The following is a 13,629-nucleotide window of genomic DNA, read 5'->3' on the forward strand; positions in this document are numbered from 1 at the left end:
ATCTGTGTGGGCCATCTGGGCATAATCAGTAGAGCTTTCCTTCAAGGACAAAAGAATTGTGTGGGTGGGTTACAAATTGACCCGCGGAATATATTTTATACTCGTGGTGAGTGACAATTGTGAATGCCACGTATTGATAAAGCTAGCCTCCCTCATTCTTCACGACATTCAAATTCTTCAAGAATTTTAGTTTTTTTTTTTTTTGCTGTAATAAACTGAATAATTCAATAAAACAATAAAGACAGCATATGTTAGGAAAGACTGAACTGAAAAATTTAGGAAAACAGAGAAATAATAAAGCATCAGAGAAGTTATCTTTAAGAAACTGTTTAGAATCTGTGATTGAGGGAAACGGATTAATTTCTGGAGCTTGGATTATAATTTTGGGATTGAACATGCTTTTCCAGAAGGGGACTGGGGAGCAGATTAGTTAACAAGTTGCGCGCTGAAATTTGATGTCACAGCACGTCACGTCTTGTTTCGTTGGGATTCCTCAATTGATGAGAGACACATCCCCCTTATCCAGCAATTTATTAGTTAGATACTGAAGAACAGTCGCTCAATATTTCTGACATCTAATATAATTGTCAATATTTGTAAATTAATAAATGTTACAATTTTTTATAATTGTATTGAATGACAAATCATTTGAAAAATTTTATGTCCACCCTCAATAGTTACTTTCACCATTACCTATTTTCTTTTTGAATTTTTATCGTTTCGTTAACCATGCGGCCATGCCCTATTATCTATTTTCGATAACACTAAACTAAAAATGGCAAACAAAATAAGGTCCAATGATCCTAATCAAATTCATTTATCTATAGTGGCGACAACAAAATGATACCTAGCTGCACCCCACAAGCAAATCCTCCGCTTTCCATTTCATCGAATATAAATCTCATTCATTAACTTTCACAAAAATAATGAGAGGCTAGCTCACACCAAACCCAACCAAATGGCTTCTAAGTCCTCCCTTTGTCGCTTGTCTTTCCACCAAAGAACTTTCGTCTTCTGTCTCTTGCTTGTCTCTCTCCCGCTTCTGCTCTACACACCTCCATTGAAATCCCAAAGGGCATTGTTTCAGGAACAGAGCACCGAGCTCGCTTGGTTTGATGTCATAGCAAGAGAGATTAATACCAAAAAGATGAAGGTAGGTCTGGTTAATATAGATGAAACAGAACATGATACTCTATACGAGCAACTGCACAAATTATACCCACAAGAATCACACACGGTGTCTGTCAAATTTGATCATGTTGATGAGAACATGAAATGGCAAGATTTTTTTCCCGAGTGGATTGATGAAGATCGCAGATGGGGTGTGCCAAAGTGCCCAAATATGCCAATTCCGTCGTTGGAAGATTACCAGGACGTGAATGTGGTGGTGGCCAGAGTTCCATGTGGGAGTAGCAACAAAACAGCCAGGAGAGGGATAAGGGACCTGTTTAGGTTACAAGTGAATTTGGTGGTGGCTAATTTGGCAGTGCAGGGTGGGTGGATGAAGTTGGAAGGTGATAATCACAGAAAAGTGTACGTCGTATTCATAGGAAATTGTGGTCCCATGATTGAGATTTTCAGATGTGATGATCTTTTGATGCACCAAGGTGAGTATTGGGTTTACAAGCCTGAATTAACAAGGCTTAAGCAGAAAACTCTGATGCCTCCAGGATCATGCCAGATTTCTCCCCCTTATGCACAAACAGGTATGTTTTAGATCCATTGTATATATGTTATTATGCTGTTTTGCTTTTGGAAACTCATTTATCAGCATTAAAAACAATATCTTGACTATTAAGGAAGCTCATAATACTGCCCTGATTTCTTACTATCATCAGATTGCGAGGCAAACTAATGATTCAGTAATCCATGCATGACTATTTTTTATTGAGATTTGTTTCCTGGAACAATTGACAGGCAAAGAGGTGTGGAGAGCTTATTTGTCAGAATTAAAGGTATTGAAACAGGACCCAAGGCCAAAACTGGCCTATGTCACGGTGCTTCACTCTTCAGAAGCCTATGTGTGTGGAGCGATTGCTTTAGCCCAAAGTATTCTCCAAACCCCACTAAGCGTCGTTCAGTTCTATAACTACACCAGAGATCTCATCCTCCTTGCAGATAATTCAATCAGTCCCAAATCCATGAAAGGCCTTCAAGCCGCAGGATGGAAGATCAGGCGCATTCAACGCATCCTAAATCCCCTCGCCCAGAAAGGTTCCTATAACGAATGGAACTACAGTAAGCTTAGAATATGGCAACTCACGGACTATGACAAAATCATCTTCATAGACTCTGACTTTCTAGTCCTGAAGAACATGGACGATTTCTTCGTCTACCCTCAGTTATCGGCCGCACCTAACGACAACGTGTTCTTCAACTCTGGGTTGATGATAATAGAGCCCTCCAAGTGCATGTTTGAGGAATTAATGAGGAGGGTCTCGCGATTAGAGTCGTATAATAAAGGTGACCAGGGCTTTGTGAACGAGGTCTTCACGTGGTGGCACAGGCTGCCAAGCAGGCTGAACCGTTTGAAGGATTCATCAAGGGAGGTAGAAGAAGACGAAGTGTACGGGATGCATTATTTGGGGGTGAAGCCATGGAGGTGTTACAAGGATTACGATTGTAATTGGGACATAGAAGATCATCGCCAGTTTGCGAGTGACTCAGCCCACCAGTTGTGGTGGGACGTACATGAGGAAATGCCACAAGAGCTGCAATCATATTGTGGGCTTAGCCGGAAAACAGAGGAAAGGATACTTCGGTGGAGAAGAAGAGCTAGAGATGCTAATTTCTCCGACATGCACTGGAATATAGAGATCAAGGATCCCAGAATGAAATACGGAATGTCCCGTGTCTTATCAGATGCGGAATAATTAATTCGTTGGACCGGCCATTTTGACGGATATAAGCTGGCCTAGTTAATCCAATCCAATCCATTATGATCATGGAATTCCCAATTTTTCATTTGAAATTATGGATTTTGATTGTGTTTTAATCATACAAGTTGTTGGTGGATGTCAGCTATGGGGCTGATTAGAACAGGATTTCCAACATTAATAATCGGTTTTCTCTGCTCGTGTGACTTTGGATTTGTCTCGGGCTATATAATGTTTTTTTTGGGCTAGCTACGATATTTTATAAATTTTATTTCAAATACTTTTAATTAATTCTTTTTCCAAAAAACGTAGGCTGCTACTACTGATTTGGTCAAGGCGTCAATTATCTTTTTAAATATTTATTAATATGAATAATATTTTTAAAAACACTTGAATAAAGACAAGTAGCTAAAGAAGTTTTTTTAAACAAAAAAAACAAACCAGACCATAATTACTCATTTACTCATCCAATTTACCGGGATTCAATGTGAATTCAAACCCAAACCTAGGTTTCTATGATCAACCCCCAAAAACAAGACCTAGGAAAAATAACAGATTGAATTTGCTGAATCTATCGAATACCCTTAACTATTCCTAACACACAAAGTAGATGTTAAGAAAACGAAAAAGAAAAAAAAAAGACAATAAAAATAAACTGCCCCTGAGTTTTACGACCCAATCATAAGGTGATGCATTTCAACGTGCTAAGGAACTACACCTAACTTAAACTGCGACGCAGAAGAATTTATTGAATTCAGAAATTAAAAAAAAAAAAAAACTTATGGTCGCTGAAACCAACTTAGAAGGAGGAGAATATTGAATAGTGTGGAATCAGAATGAACTCCCAACCCTGATCAGTGATAAATTCCGAGCTATTGCCTGCTTGTTTCCTTCTACTGCCGAATTTTCTTTCAAGTTTAGGCAATCCGGTGCTCCCAATAGAGGAGGAGGGAGAAATAGGTGCAATTTTGCAAATGGGCATTCGATTTTTGGGCAAAAAATGGGCTTCCGATTTTATGGGGGCAGGTCATTGACTTTGTTGTTTTTTACCCTTCCCTAAACTCATTGGCAATATCGTCTTTTTGTCGCTGCAAAGGGTACTATAGTCTTTGCATGCCATACGAGTGGAAACCTTTTCTTCTTGTTTTTTTTCCTCAATACGGGTGGAATATTTAATAGATTAGTCGGCTAAAGTTAAATATTAAATTAATAAGAATTTAATTTAATATCAATTAAATTAGTTTCAACTAGATAAAAGCTGATATTTGAATTGATGCTATTTACATTAAAATCATCTGATTTAATAAGGCTATCATGAGTGGTTGAAAAAGTCCTAGCTACACAAATAATGCATTATGCAAAATTAAATTTTGATTAGTAACTTAAAAGATTTACTTGAAATATAAATTCTATATGCAGGAGGCCACCCAATTGAAATTAATTTCTTGCCATGGTTGCTCATAAAAATTAATAGGGTGAGGAAAGTCACGCAAAAAAAAATATTTATGGCAAAAAAAAAGAGAAAAAAAGTTCTATTTAAATTAATTGCCCCTACTTTGACCGAAATCTTGAACAGTGAACAGGGAGGAAGTGCTGGGAAAATAAAAGGCGCAAAGATGTTCTTCAGTCGATACTTATCGGTTTTCTCTTTTATTTACTTTTAATAAAGTTCAAGTCTCGTGCGTAGTTGGCAAAAAAAAATGTCCGGGCAAAATTGATTTCTTCACATAAGAGAATAACAATCATCGTCAAGCTTAGGGCAATAGCTCTCATAAGAGAACTGGGTTTCATATGTGGATGTGGCATTTTCTAAACCATCAGGTCCCTTAATGGTGGAGATTTGGCAAAGATAATTACGAGAAAACAGTACCTTTAAGACAATTGATCATATTATGGCTAAAAAGAAACAGTTAATTGAATGAGATTGTGGGATACTTTTGCAGGAGAGAATGTACTTGAAAAAGAGGGATAAAGGATGATGACACACTAAACCGATATCTGGACAAACATATTCTGCTGTCCCCCCTCCCCTCTGCACCAAGCTGTACCCAAGGTAGGAGCAACATCGTGCGCCCTCCTCTTTGAAACCTCGCTTTTGTCTTAGACCCATTTGCTTGCTCTTTCATCCGTTCCCTGGTAACACACACGCACACAAATATATATATATATATATACACTGATTATATATCATTGTCCTTTATATATATATATATATATATTAACCGATTGTCAATTTGTTAATTAATGCTAGGGGCTCGTCAGTGTTTAACAGTGGGCCGATTTTATGAAATCGATCATTCCAAGCTTCCACTTAAATGCCCAGACCATTTAAAGTTTGTCCGTGCTTTCATGGTATGACTTCTAACCTCGTTACCTTTCTTTGTAAATGTTCCACTGCATAAAAATCAAATCTTTACGTCGTTAACTTCTCTTGACGAGGGGATTCAGCTCAGTGCCATGCATGGGGGAGCTTCAAATGTCGGCGAGATACGAGATACCCAAGCATGCAGTCTCTTCGCACGCAGTTCAACGATGCTGCTTATGGGAAACTAGATAAAAAGAAGACCGATATCCCTCCACTCGACGAGAAGTATTTGATGGAATCAGGATTTGCTAGTGATGGGCTATACCGGAGAGTCTCGACAGAGGAGTTAGCAGAAAGAGGAAACTCATGGAGTTTCTGGATTACAACCACTAAAGAAGATCAAAAAGTTAAAAACGCATTGTTCATTGATGAGGAAATGGATATGGTTTCCAAGAAGGGTTCATGCTGGTCCCAGCTCAAGTATTCCCGGATGATTCAGTGGGGTAAGCGTCGACCAGTTCGATTCTTAGGCCAGCATGCGAAGAACAATTTAGAGTCTTCATCAGGATCTGTGAAAGACACCGGTTTAGATGTAAGAGAACAAAGCGAGAGAGGGGAAATGACAGATAGAAAGAGAAAGAAATGTGAAGAAAAGGAGCTTACAAAGGAAGTCTCGAAGGAAATCATCAGGACGACTCGTAGAAGTAAGAGGAATCAAAATGAATGTAACGAGATTCAGAGATTGAAGAAAGCACAGCATGGCAGGCAGAATCAACTCGTATTATACAACAAAAAGAAGCAAAAAGTATCAATAGACAGATGGTCTGCCGAGAGGTAAGAAATATTTGATTATTGTTCAGCTTATAGTAAGATTAAAAAATGATAATGAATAATAATTATGTAACTTAAACGGTGCTCTGATCATTCTGAAGCTTCTTTGCAATTTTACATTTAGTGGTTGCAATTTATAATAGTACCTTGTGTATTTCAAGGTATAAGATAGCAGAGGAGAACATGCTAAAGGTGATGAAAGCTAAAGGAGCAGTTTTTGAAAAACCAATATTGAGGCCAGCCTTGAGATCAGAGGCTCGAAAGCTGATATGTGATACAGGTTTACTAGATCATTTGCTAAAGCACATGGCCGGAAAAGTGGCTCCTGGGGGAACTGAGAGATTTCGACGCCGACACAATGCTGAGGGAGCGATGGAATACTGGTTGGAGAGTGCCGATCTGGTTAAAATCAGACAGGAAGCAGGGGTTCAGGATCCCTACTGGACTCCGCCCCCTGGATGGAAACCTGGTGATAACCCTTCCACGGATCCCATTTGTGCTAGAGAACTTCGGGAGATAAAGGAAGAAATTTCTAAAATAAAACAGTAAGCCCTATTTCTGAACATTATCTGATTGGTGGTAGATGATGAGCACGTAGCCCTGTTCCCCTCTTATAGAGATATAGTGCTTAAGATTCAACTTTATTCGCAGATACTACTCACGTATTAATATATCATCTCCATTGTGTTACAAATAGTGAAATGCAACAATTGGTATCCAGGAAGAGAGAGGAACAAATGGCTATTGTGACCACGACTAATTCTTGTTTGTCAAATAATTTCAATTTGGAAAGATATGGTTCCTTGCTTGCAGTGCAGGTAATATGCATAAAGCTGAACTCTGTTATAACTAGAATCATTAGAATGGAAGGTCCCTGTGATTTGTTGAAGTTATAACTATTTGTATAATCATTATATTGTAGGAGATGTATGTAGCGTTGGTGAATAAGAAGTCTAAAACTGAGGAACAGCTGAAGGATATTTCCATAGCTTTAACCGATATGGAGGTAATTGATGTTTGTACTATCTTTTGTTTTTTTTTTGCCCCTAAAACTAAGTCTGCATTAATTTTCTTGAAACCCCGATATTAAGGGATGGTATTAGATTGAGCAAGTTTTGTTTCTTGATATTCAAGTCAGGTTTTTAATATGAAGTCCTTGTATATGTTCTCTTGCGCGCACAGATCGATTGTGTAGTTGATAAGTGCGCCAGGGATGAAGCTTTGTAAAATTTTAAGGCCTGTCTCCTTTCTCCGACCAATAGTATTTTGGTTCTATTGGAGCCCTCAACTGTTGTAGTGTTGCCGCATATAGTTCACAATACAGAAGTTCTATACGTATGTGTGCGCTCTAAATATATATTTTAATTTTAAAAAGAATGTACATGATGCAGGAACAGATTAGGAAGTTAAAATCAAGAGAGGAGCCAACATCTGAATCAGTAGTGCCTGCAGCGTTATTGCCAGCACCACCACCAAGAGTACAAGTTGCATTGGGAAATGAGGGAGAGACAAGAGATGAAGAAGCACGTAAGAATAGTGAAAAGAAAGCAGCAACAGATGAGGATGTCCAGAGGATGGCGGAAAGTAGCTGGCAAGCTGCCGAGGATAGGGCAGCAAAAATTGAAAGGTTGAAAAGTGGGTTCCGAATTTGCCAGCCTCAGGGGACCTTCATATGGCCAAAGACGAACATCACGGCTCCCCAAGATGATCATGTTGTGGTCCCAACCCCATCCTCTGCTTCTTCTTCTGCTTTTCCTGAGCCATCCTCCCTTGTTAAGCCACTAGCAGAGAGGCGCCCAATCAGCCCTGCCACTTTAACCCACGTCACCATGTCCTTCCCTCCTTTTCTGTCTCTACCGCCATTGGAAACCCCGCCTTCCCAAGAAAGAGCCTCTCGTAGTACCCCTCTCATCAACCTCAATGAGGCTCCTCCCAATTACGACCCTTCCTCTTGTGCCACTCTGCCTTACCAAGCATCACTACATCCCACACAACCACAAGTAAGTGTCTCGTATTCTTCCCATCTTAACTTTGCCTGTTGTCTTGCTTATCTGATTGTGTTTGGCTGCTCAAGCACTTATTTTTAACCAGTTGTTAATGCATTCTTCCAAACCTTGCAATATCTATGGAACTCATTAAATTGTTTGCTTTGCAAAAATGATTGATGATGATGATGATGCTTTTCTTTTTGCTTTTTTCTTCCTGGACAGAAGTTGTTTGTTAACGGAACACGTATTTAATTTCTGATAGTCGCTTGCTCTTGGGCACGTTTACTTAAATTGTTTACGCCATTCCTTGAGTAACAAAACCTGTAACCACTCATCAGTTTGATCTAAATACCATGCATTCTAAGCTTTTGGTTCCTCGGTTCATCCCTCTATATGGACTTCATCTCTTTCAAAGTTTGTGACTCATTACGATTATTTGAAGGCTAAAGGAGAAGGACGTATATATTTGCCATAATTTTTCCTTAATTTTGAATCACTAATAAAAAGCCAAATAGCTATAATAGTCCAAATATTTTGACTGGTTTGTTTTGGGAGAATCATTTTAAAAAAAACCTCTTAATTTCAAAATTTTAAACCAGTATTATTTGTTACATTTTAATAATAATTGATAATATTTAAAACATAAATGATAAGATATTTTTGTAGTCATTCTTAATTAAATATTTTAAAATTTTAGAAAATTTCTTTTTGGGATTCTCTGTTTTTCCTTTTAATCTTAAACTCGTTATAACTATGCAGGGTCCAACTGCTACAAAAAACAAGGCTCGTGTAAAGAAAGAAAAGGAGACGGAAAACTTGCCATCCTCCATCTCAGAAAGAGAAGGGTGGTGGAATATTGCCATACACGGTGACCTCCCCTAAATTCCAATTCTCAGCATAACCTTGTCCAGGGTTTCATAAAAACATGGACTTTTTAAGTTTTTTGGTGTAGCATGCGAGCATGATCAAGCATAACATTAACAATAGGTGTATCTCCCTCCTATGCCACTAGAAAGACGTTAGCTATACTGTAGTACTGGTGGATCAAATTGTATGTTTCCACCATTTTATGTTTGACTATGGGAAGAAATAGAGATACTACACTAGGTGTTACGTTTCTTCACAAGTCATTTCATGTCGATGGGGTCACCGGAATATGGATTTGTCTCAGATTACTTGATTATTTTTTTTCTGCCGCAATTTTTTTCACTTTTAAAAGATTTTTAATTAATTTGTTTTAAATAAACTATAAATTTGTTTATTATTTTTGTCAGGTAGTAAGTGCTTAGGTTAATGATATTAATCATACTCATTGTCACATCGGAAATTTAAACTATTCCCTTGATTTTAAATTTTTAGTATAAATATTTTTTCAATAATATATTTTGCATGTGTTGGTTCAATAATAATATAACCTACGATCTTTAATATAAGACCAATTTAACTAATTTGATTAGATTAAGGAAGTTAAGTAAGTTAGTTAATTATAAGAAATGTGACACGTTTTTTCTAAAATACCATAATTATCTTTCTTAATACCTCCTCTACCTCTTCTACTTGATTATTATTGATGAAGTATCTATAAGAGTAATTTAGAAAAATTGATAAATATGAGAAATAGTTCTTATATTTAAGATCAAAACCAACTCAACAATTGGGTCCTATATTAAAGACCGGAGGAGTATGTTTTTACCAGCATTTATATTAATTCATTTATTAGTTTGAAGAAATTAGATATTTATTTTTATTTGATTGGAAATAAATGAGATAATGGAAGTATCAATTTAACATTCTGCTTGGATGGGAAGAAAAATAAGAGGAAAGAAAATGGGAGGAGAGAAAATAGAGAGAGAAAAAATTAGCATATATCTAAATAACTAAAATGTCCTTGTCAAAATATATCATATTTACAATTAAATTAAATATTATAATAGAAAAATTATACTAACATCAGCATTATCAAATAATTTAAAATCAAGTTATTTGGTTTGTATATATTTTCAGATTATTATATTTTAAAACCAAATTATTTAATAAAAATATTGTTTTAAGATGAAAAAAAAGTGAGTAACTTTTTAAATATAATAAAAAAATAAATATAGAGAGGAAGAGGGATGAGGGGCAGTCATGGAAGTCTTGTTTTTCTTCTCAAATCTCTCTATATATGGAGAGAAAATTTGAAGAGAAAATGAGGCATGGGGCTCACCTTATTTTCTCCTCAACTTTTTTTTCCTCCCACATTTTCTCTCCTATCCAAACAAGAGTTTCTCTTTATGTTTTCTTCTCTAGTTTTCTCTCATCCTAAATTTTCTTTCAATCCAAACAAAGATAAGTCTGGTTAAAAAAAAAAAAAAAAAACAAGAAGAAGAAGCAAACGCAAGTAATCGAGGCTAGTTTGCGCTCGTCGCTGGCGCCGGTATAGCCACAGGGTTATTCAAGCCAAAATGGAATTGTGCTGTTCGAGCGGCTTCAGCCCGACGACGACTCTTCCATCTCGAAATACCGTTGCTAATCTCAGTTGTCGCAGTTTTCGTCCCTTACCTGTAAAACATCCAATTCTAGGTTGTTCTAGATTTAGAGTGAATTGCAGAGAGCCAGCACATGACGATGCTCCTCTCTCCGCTGATTCGGCCTACTCTGTCCTCGGAGTTCACCCCGATTGCTCTGCTCTCGAATTGAAAGCGGCTTTTCGAGCCAAGGTACGACCCCCAAATGCATCTTCTTTACTTACCGTGTACTATCTTATCACATGAATTGTCGAAATAAGACGGAAATCCTGCAGCACTTTCCCTATTTCTTTCTCAGTGTTTGTTTAGGCACTCTGGACGAATAAGACTTAGCTGACTAGTTTGTTCAGGCATCTAGTTGAAGTTTCCTGATTAAGAAAATTAAAAACAAAACGGAGAGAAAGAGAGGGAAGAAAAATGTTTACCTCCAACAGTTATTTTTGCAAATAACGACTATGCGACTAGCACTGTTACCAGACCTGTTAAATATTCCCTATTTAGGTGAAGCAATTCCATCCCGATGTTATCAAAGACGGAACAAATTCAGATACTATGATTCGCCGTGTAATCCAGGCATATGAGGTACTGACATTTACGACTGTGCCCCTACCATTTTCTCTCTTCAGTAAGGGACTTCTGATCAATAGTTAAGTCCAGTTCTCTTTTCACTGCTCCATACCTTGGCACTAATAAAATTTCTAATTTGGTACTTTGTGGCTTTGCGCAGATGCTGTCCAGCTGCAGCCGGTCAGAGATAATTGAAAGGTAACAAAAACTTTCAAATTTCAACATTTCAGTGCCGATCTTGTCACTGCATTCTGGAAATTGTTCAAAGTTCTCGGAGTTTCCATAATTTTAACCCCTTGGTCCTTCACCATCACTGTTTTTATGTATTCTTAATGCAATGCTGACAAGCTGCACTTGTAGGGAATGCTTAGATCCATTTGACAAACCAGAATGTGAAGCTGTTGATATTTTTGTTAACGAGGTGCTTTGTGTTGGGAAAGGTACCAATGTCTATATGCTACTTGTTACTTGAATTTTGATTGGAAGCCAGGAAAGCAATTAAGGGGACAACTTTAGTTTGTGCAAATTATTCTTCTTAATTGCTGGCAAAAATGAAGATTCTTCTTAGTTGACAAGCTTAACATGCCTTCGCCTTAAGCTTGTGGAATGCGGGCTATGACGTTTGTAGAAACTGCAATATCTTACATGCCTTTATTTTCTCATCAAAATGACAATTATATATTCTGCAGCATGTTCAAATTCATGTGTGAACAGAGCGCCTCATGCTTTCACATATGTCTCTTCAACTGGAACAGCACGTGCAACTTCTCAAGGTTTGCTCGTGTGACTCCACAACTTAATTCTAACAAGAATAGATGTGAAGAATGGCATTATGTGCAGATATTGTTCTTTCATAAATTTATGATTGTTCCATGCCTTCATCCTGGGAAACTATTTTAGGTCATGGTGAAGATTATCAAGTTCAACTTGCTGTTGGTCAATGCCCAAGGAGTTGCATTCATTATGTTACCCCATCGCAGAGAATTATCTTAGAGGAGCTACTTGACAGGTACAGTTGAATTAATCCTAGTTGTCCCTTAGAACTTTTCTAGGTAGGCTGTGAAACAATTTATGAAATCAGCTCTCCTGTTTTGCATATTATGTTCTTGAAGGATGAGAGCTTGACTAATTCTTCCATTTATCTTACATTGCACACAACGCGCTATTTTGCTTATCATGATTTGACGCTTCTTCTCAAGATTCCCATTCAAATGCTTGTACAGATTCTAGAGTCTTGCTTTTATCTAATTGCATATTCTATTTTTTACTTGTTCGATTGATGTTGCAGCATGCTGAATGCACCCTTTTATGATACGTCAACTGAGGCAGAATTGCTCTACTCACTTATAACGAAAGCCAAATATGAGAATAACAGATACCAAAAGCCGAAGAAGCAACCGAAAACTTCAAGCCAGCATGTTGATTGGTTTTAACATTGGGGCAGTGGTTTATCAATAAGTCATCCTGTAAATATAATGATAAGGGCATGGCAGTTGTCAGCTGCATACAAGAGCTTTATTTCTCTTTTCACCGGAACTTATGCGAAGATATGCATTTTGTCCCATCCCTATTGCAATTCTTTATGAAGAGGCAGGGGCGGATTTGTGACATACTCTTCCTGTCCTAAATATAAGACATTTATACTAATGTGTATAAAGGTCTTATATTTAAGACTGGAGGAGTAGTAATTTACGTGTTAGCATGGATTTCAGGCTCTTGTTTTTGGTTTTGCGTAGGCAAATCTATGTAACGTCTCACAAGGTTAGAAGCCGGCGGCTCTGATCTCTACAAAGCGTTGGGCGGTTGGGGTAATTAATTTTGACTACGCAAAATGTAGACATTCTTCCCCGGGGGGGGGGGGACATGTGCGCCGTTGTATTATAGTTACATGGTTGTTAATTGCTTTTAACCTAACTCGCTTGATATTAAATATGGTCGGAACAGCAAGCTTGAGCCCCTGGGCTACCATGCTGCTGTCGAAGGTTGTGCGTGAATTTTCGGCCGAAAATAAAAAGGTCTTTGTGTGAATCTTGATTTCCCTTTTCGCCATGGAACTATGGAAGTGTGATATTTTGAATTTCTTAGAATTTATTAATTTAAGGTATTATAAAATCTATATTCTTAATATTTAAACTCCTGTTCATCGTAGTAATACTTTACGCATGGTCATATATGGATTGTTTATAGATAAGTTTCCTTCTCAATTATTATATCTGGATTGAGGAACAAGTAGCAGAGTTTATTATTTATATAATGGCGTTACTTATTCCCGTTATAGAGTATTGATAATACTGACTCTGGTTAATGATCCAATATATCATATTCCAGGGTGTTTGTTATTATATTTAATTTTTTAAAAAATTTGCATCTTTTTTTTTTTTTGGAATTGTGGTGTCTCTAATTACAGGATCTATTACAAAGTGGTAGGAGTAATTAAAATATTTTTTATTTAAATGCCCCAAATAATGGTATTTAATTAAAATATTTTGATTTGATGCGCCATTTATCAACGAACGTTGTGAAGGATACAAGCCTTTCGGGTGACAAAACAAATG

The 13,629-nt window shown here is 37.2% G+C and overlaps 3 protein-coding genes across 3 annotated transcripts; all 3 read left to right on the forward strand.

Moving 5' to 3' along the window:
- Positions 1-952: 952 nt before the first annotated feature.
- LOC114728200 (putative UDP-glucuronate:xylan alpha-glucuronosyltransferase 4) lies at positions 953-3,075 on the forward strand. Its single transcript, XM_028915074.1, has 2 exons — positions 953-1,706; positions 1,918-3,075. Exons 1-2 carry the CDS (start codon positions 959-961, stop codon positions 2,871-2,873), a joined length of 1,704 nt encoding a protein of 567 aa, XP_028770907.1. The 5' UTR covers positions 953-958; the 3' UTR covers positions 2,874-3,075.
- Positions 3,076-5,380: 2,305 nt separating this feature from the next.
- On the forward strand, positions 5,381-8,882 carry LOC114728149 (protein DYAD-like). Its single transcript, XM_028915001.1, has 6 exons — positions 5,381-6,015; positions 6,174-6,557; positions 6,710-6,830; positions 6,935-7,018; positions 7,404-8,069; positions 8,760-8,882. The coding sequence occupies exons 1-6, from the start codon at positions 5,381-5,383 to the stop codon at positions 8,880-8,882; spliced, it is 2,013 nt and encodes a 670-aa protein (XP_028770834.1).
- A 1,505-nt stretch (positions 8,883-10,387) lies between these two features.
- LOC114728202 (chaperone protein dnaJ C76, chloroplastic) lies at positions 10,388-12,927 on the forward strand. The gene is made up of 7 exons (XM_028915076.1): positions 10,388-10,699; positions 11,009-11,089; positions 11,235-11,272; positions 11,435-11,514; positions 11,764-11,847; positions 11,975-12,083; positions 12,363-12,927. The coding sequence occupies exons 1-7, from the start codon at positions 10,445-10,447 to the stop codon at positions 12,505-12,507; spliced, it is 792 nt and encodes a 263-aa protein (XP_028770909.1). The 5' UTR covers positions 10,388-10,444; the 3' UTR covers positions 12,508-12,927.
- Positions 12,928-13,629: the final 702 nt, after the last annotated feature.

The sequence above is a fragment of the Neltuma alba genome, unplaced genomic scaffold, assembly GCF_004799145.2.
Source record: "Neltuma alba isolate B1F8T4 unplaced genomic scaffold, ASM479914v2 tig00012522_pilon, whole genome shotgun sequence".
NCBI lineage: Eukaryota > Viridiplantae > Streptophyta > Magnoliopsida > Fabales > Fabaceae > Neltuma > Neltuma alba.

Coding starts and splice junctions, on each gene's coding strand:
- LOC114728200 (XM_028915074.1), top strand. CDS start 959: ATGGCTTCTAAGTCCTCCCTTTGTCGCTTGTCTTTCCACCAAAGAACT. Junction 1,707..1,917: donor TCCCCCTTATGCACAAACAG/GTATGTTTTAGA, acceptor AACAATTGACAG/GCAAAGAGGTGTGGAGAGCT.
- LOC114728149 (XM_028915001.1), top strand. CDS start 5,381: ATGCAGTCTCTTCGCACGCAGTTCAACGATGCTGCTTATGGGAAACTA. Junction 6,831..6,934: donor GTTCCTTGCTTGCAGTGCAG/GTAATATGCATA, acceptor ATTATATTGTAG/GAGATGTATGTAGCGTTGGT. Junction 8,070..8,759: donor GTTGTCTTGCTTATCTGATT/GTGTTTGGCTGC, acceptor ATAACTATGCAG/GGTCCAACTGCTACAAAAAA.
- LOC114728202 (XM_028915076.1), top strand. CDS start 10,445: ATGGAATTGTGCTGTTCGAGCGGCTTCAGCCCGACGACGACTCTTCCA. Junction 11,848..11,974: donor AGCACGTGCAACTTCTCAAG/GTTTGCTCGTGT, acceptor AAACTATTTTAG/GTCATGGTGAAGATTATCAA. Junction 12,084..12,362: donor TTAGAGGAGCTACTTGACAG/GTACAGTTGAAT, acceptor TTGATGTTGCAG/CATGCTGAATGCACCCTTTT.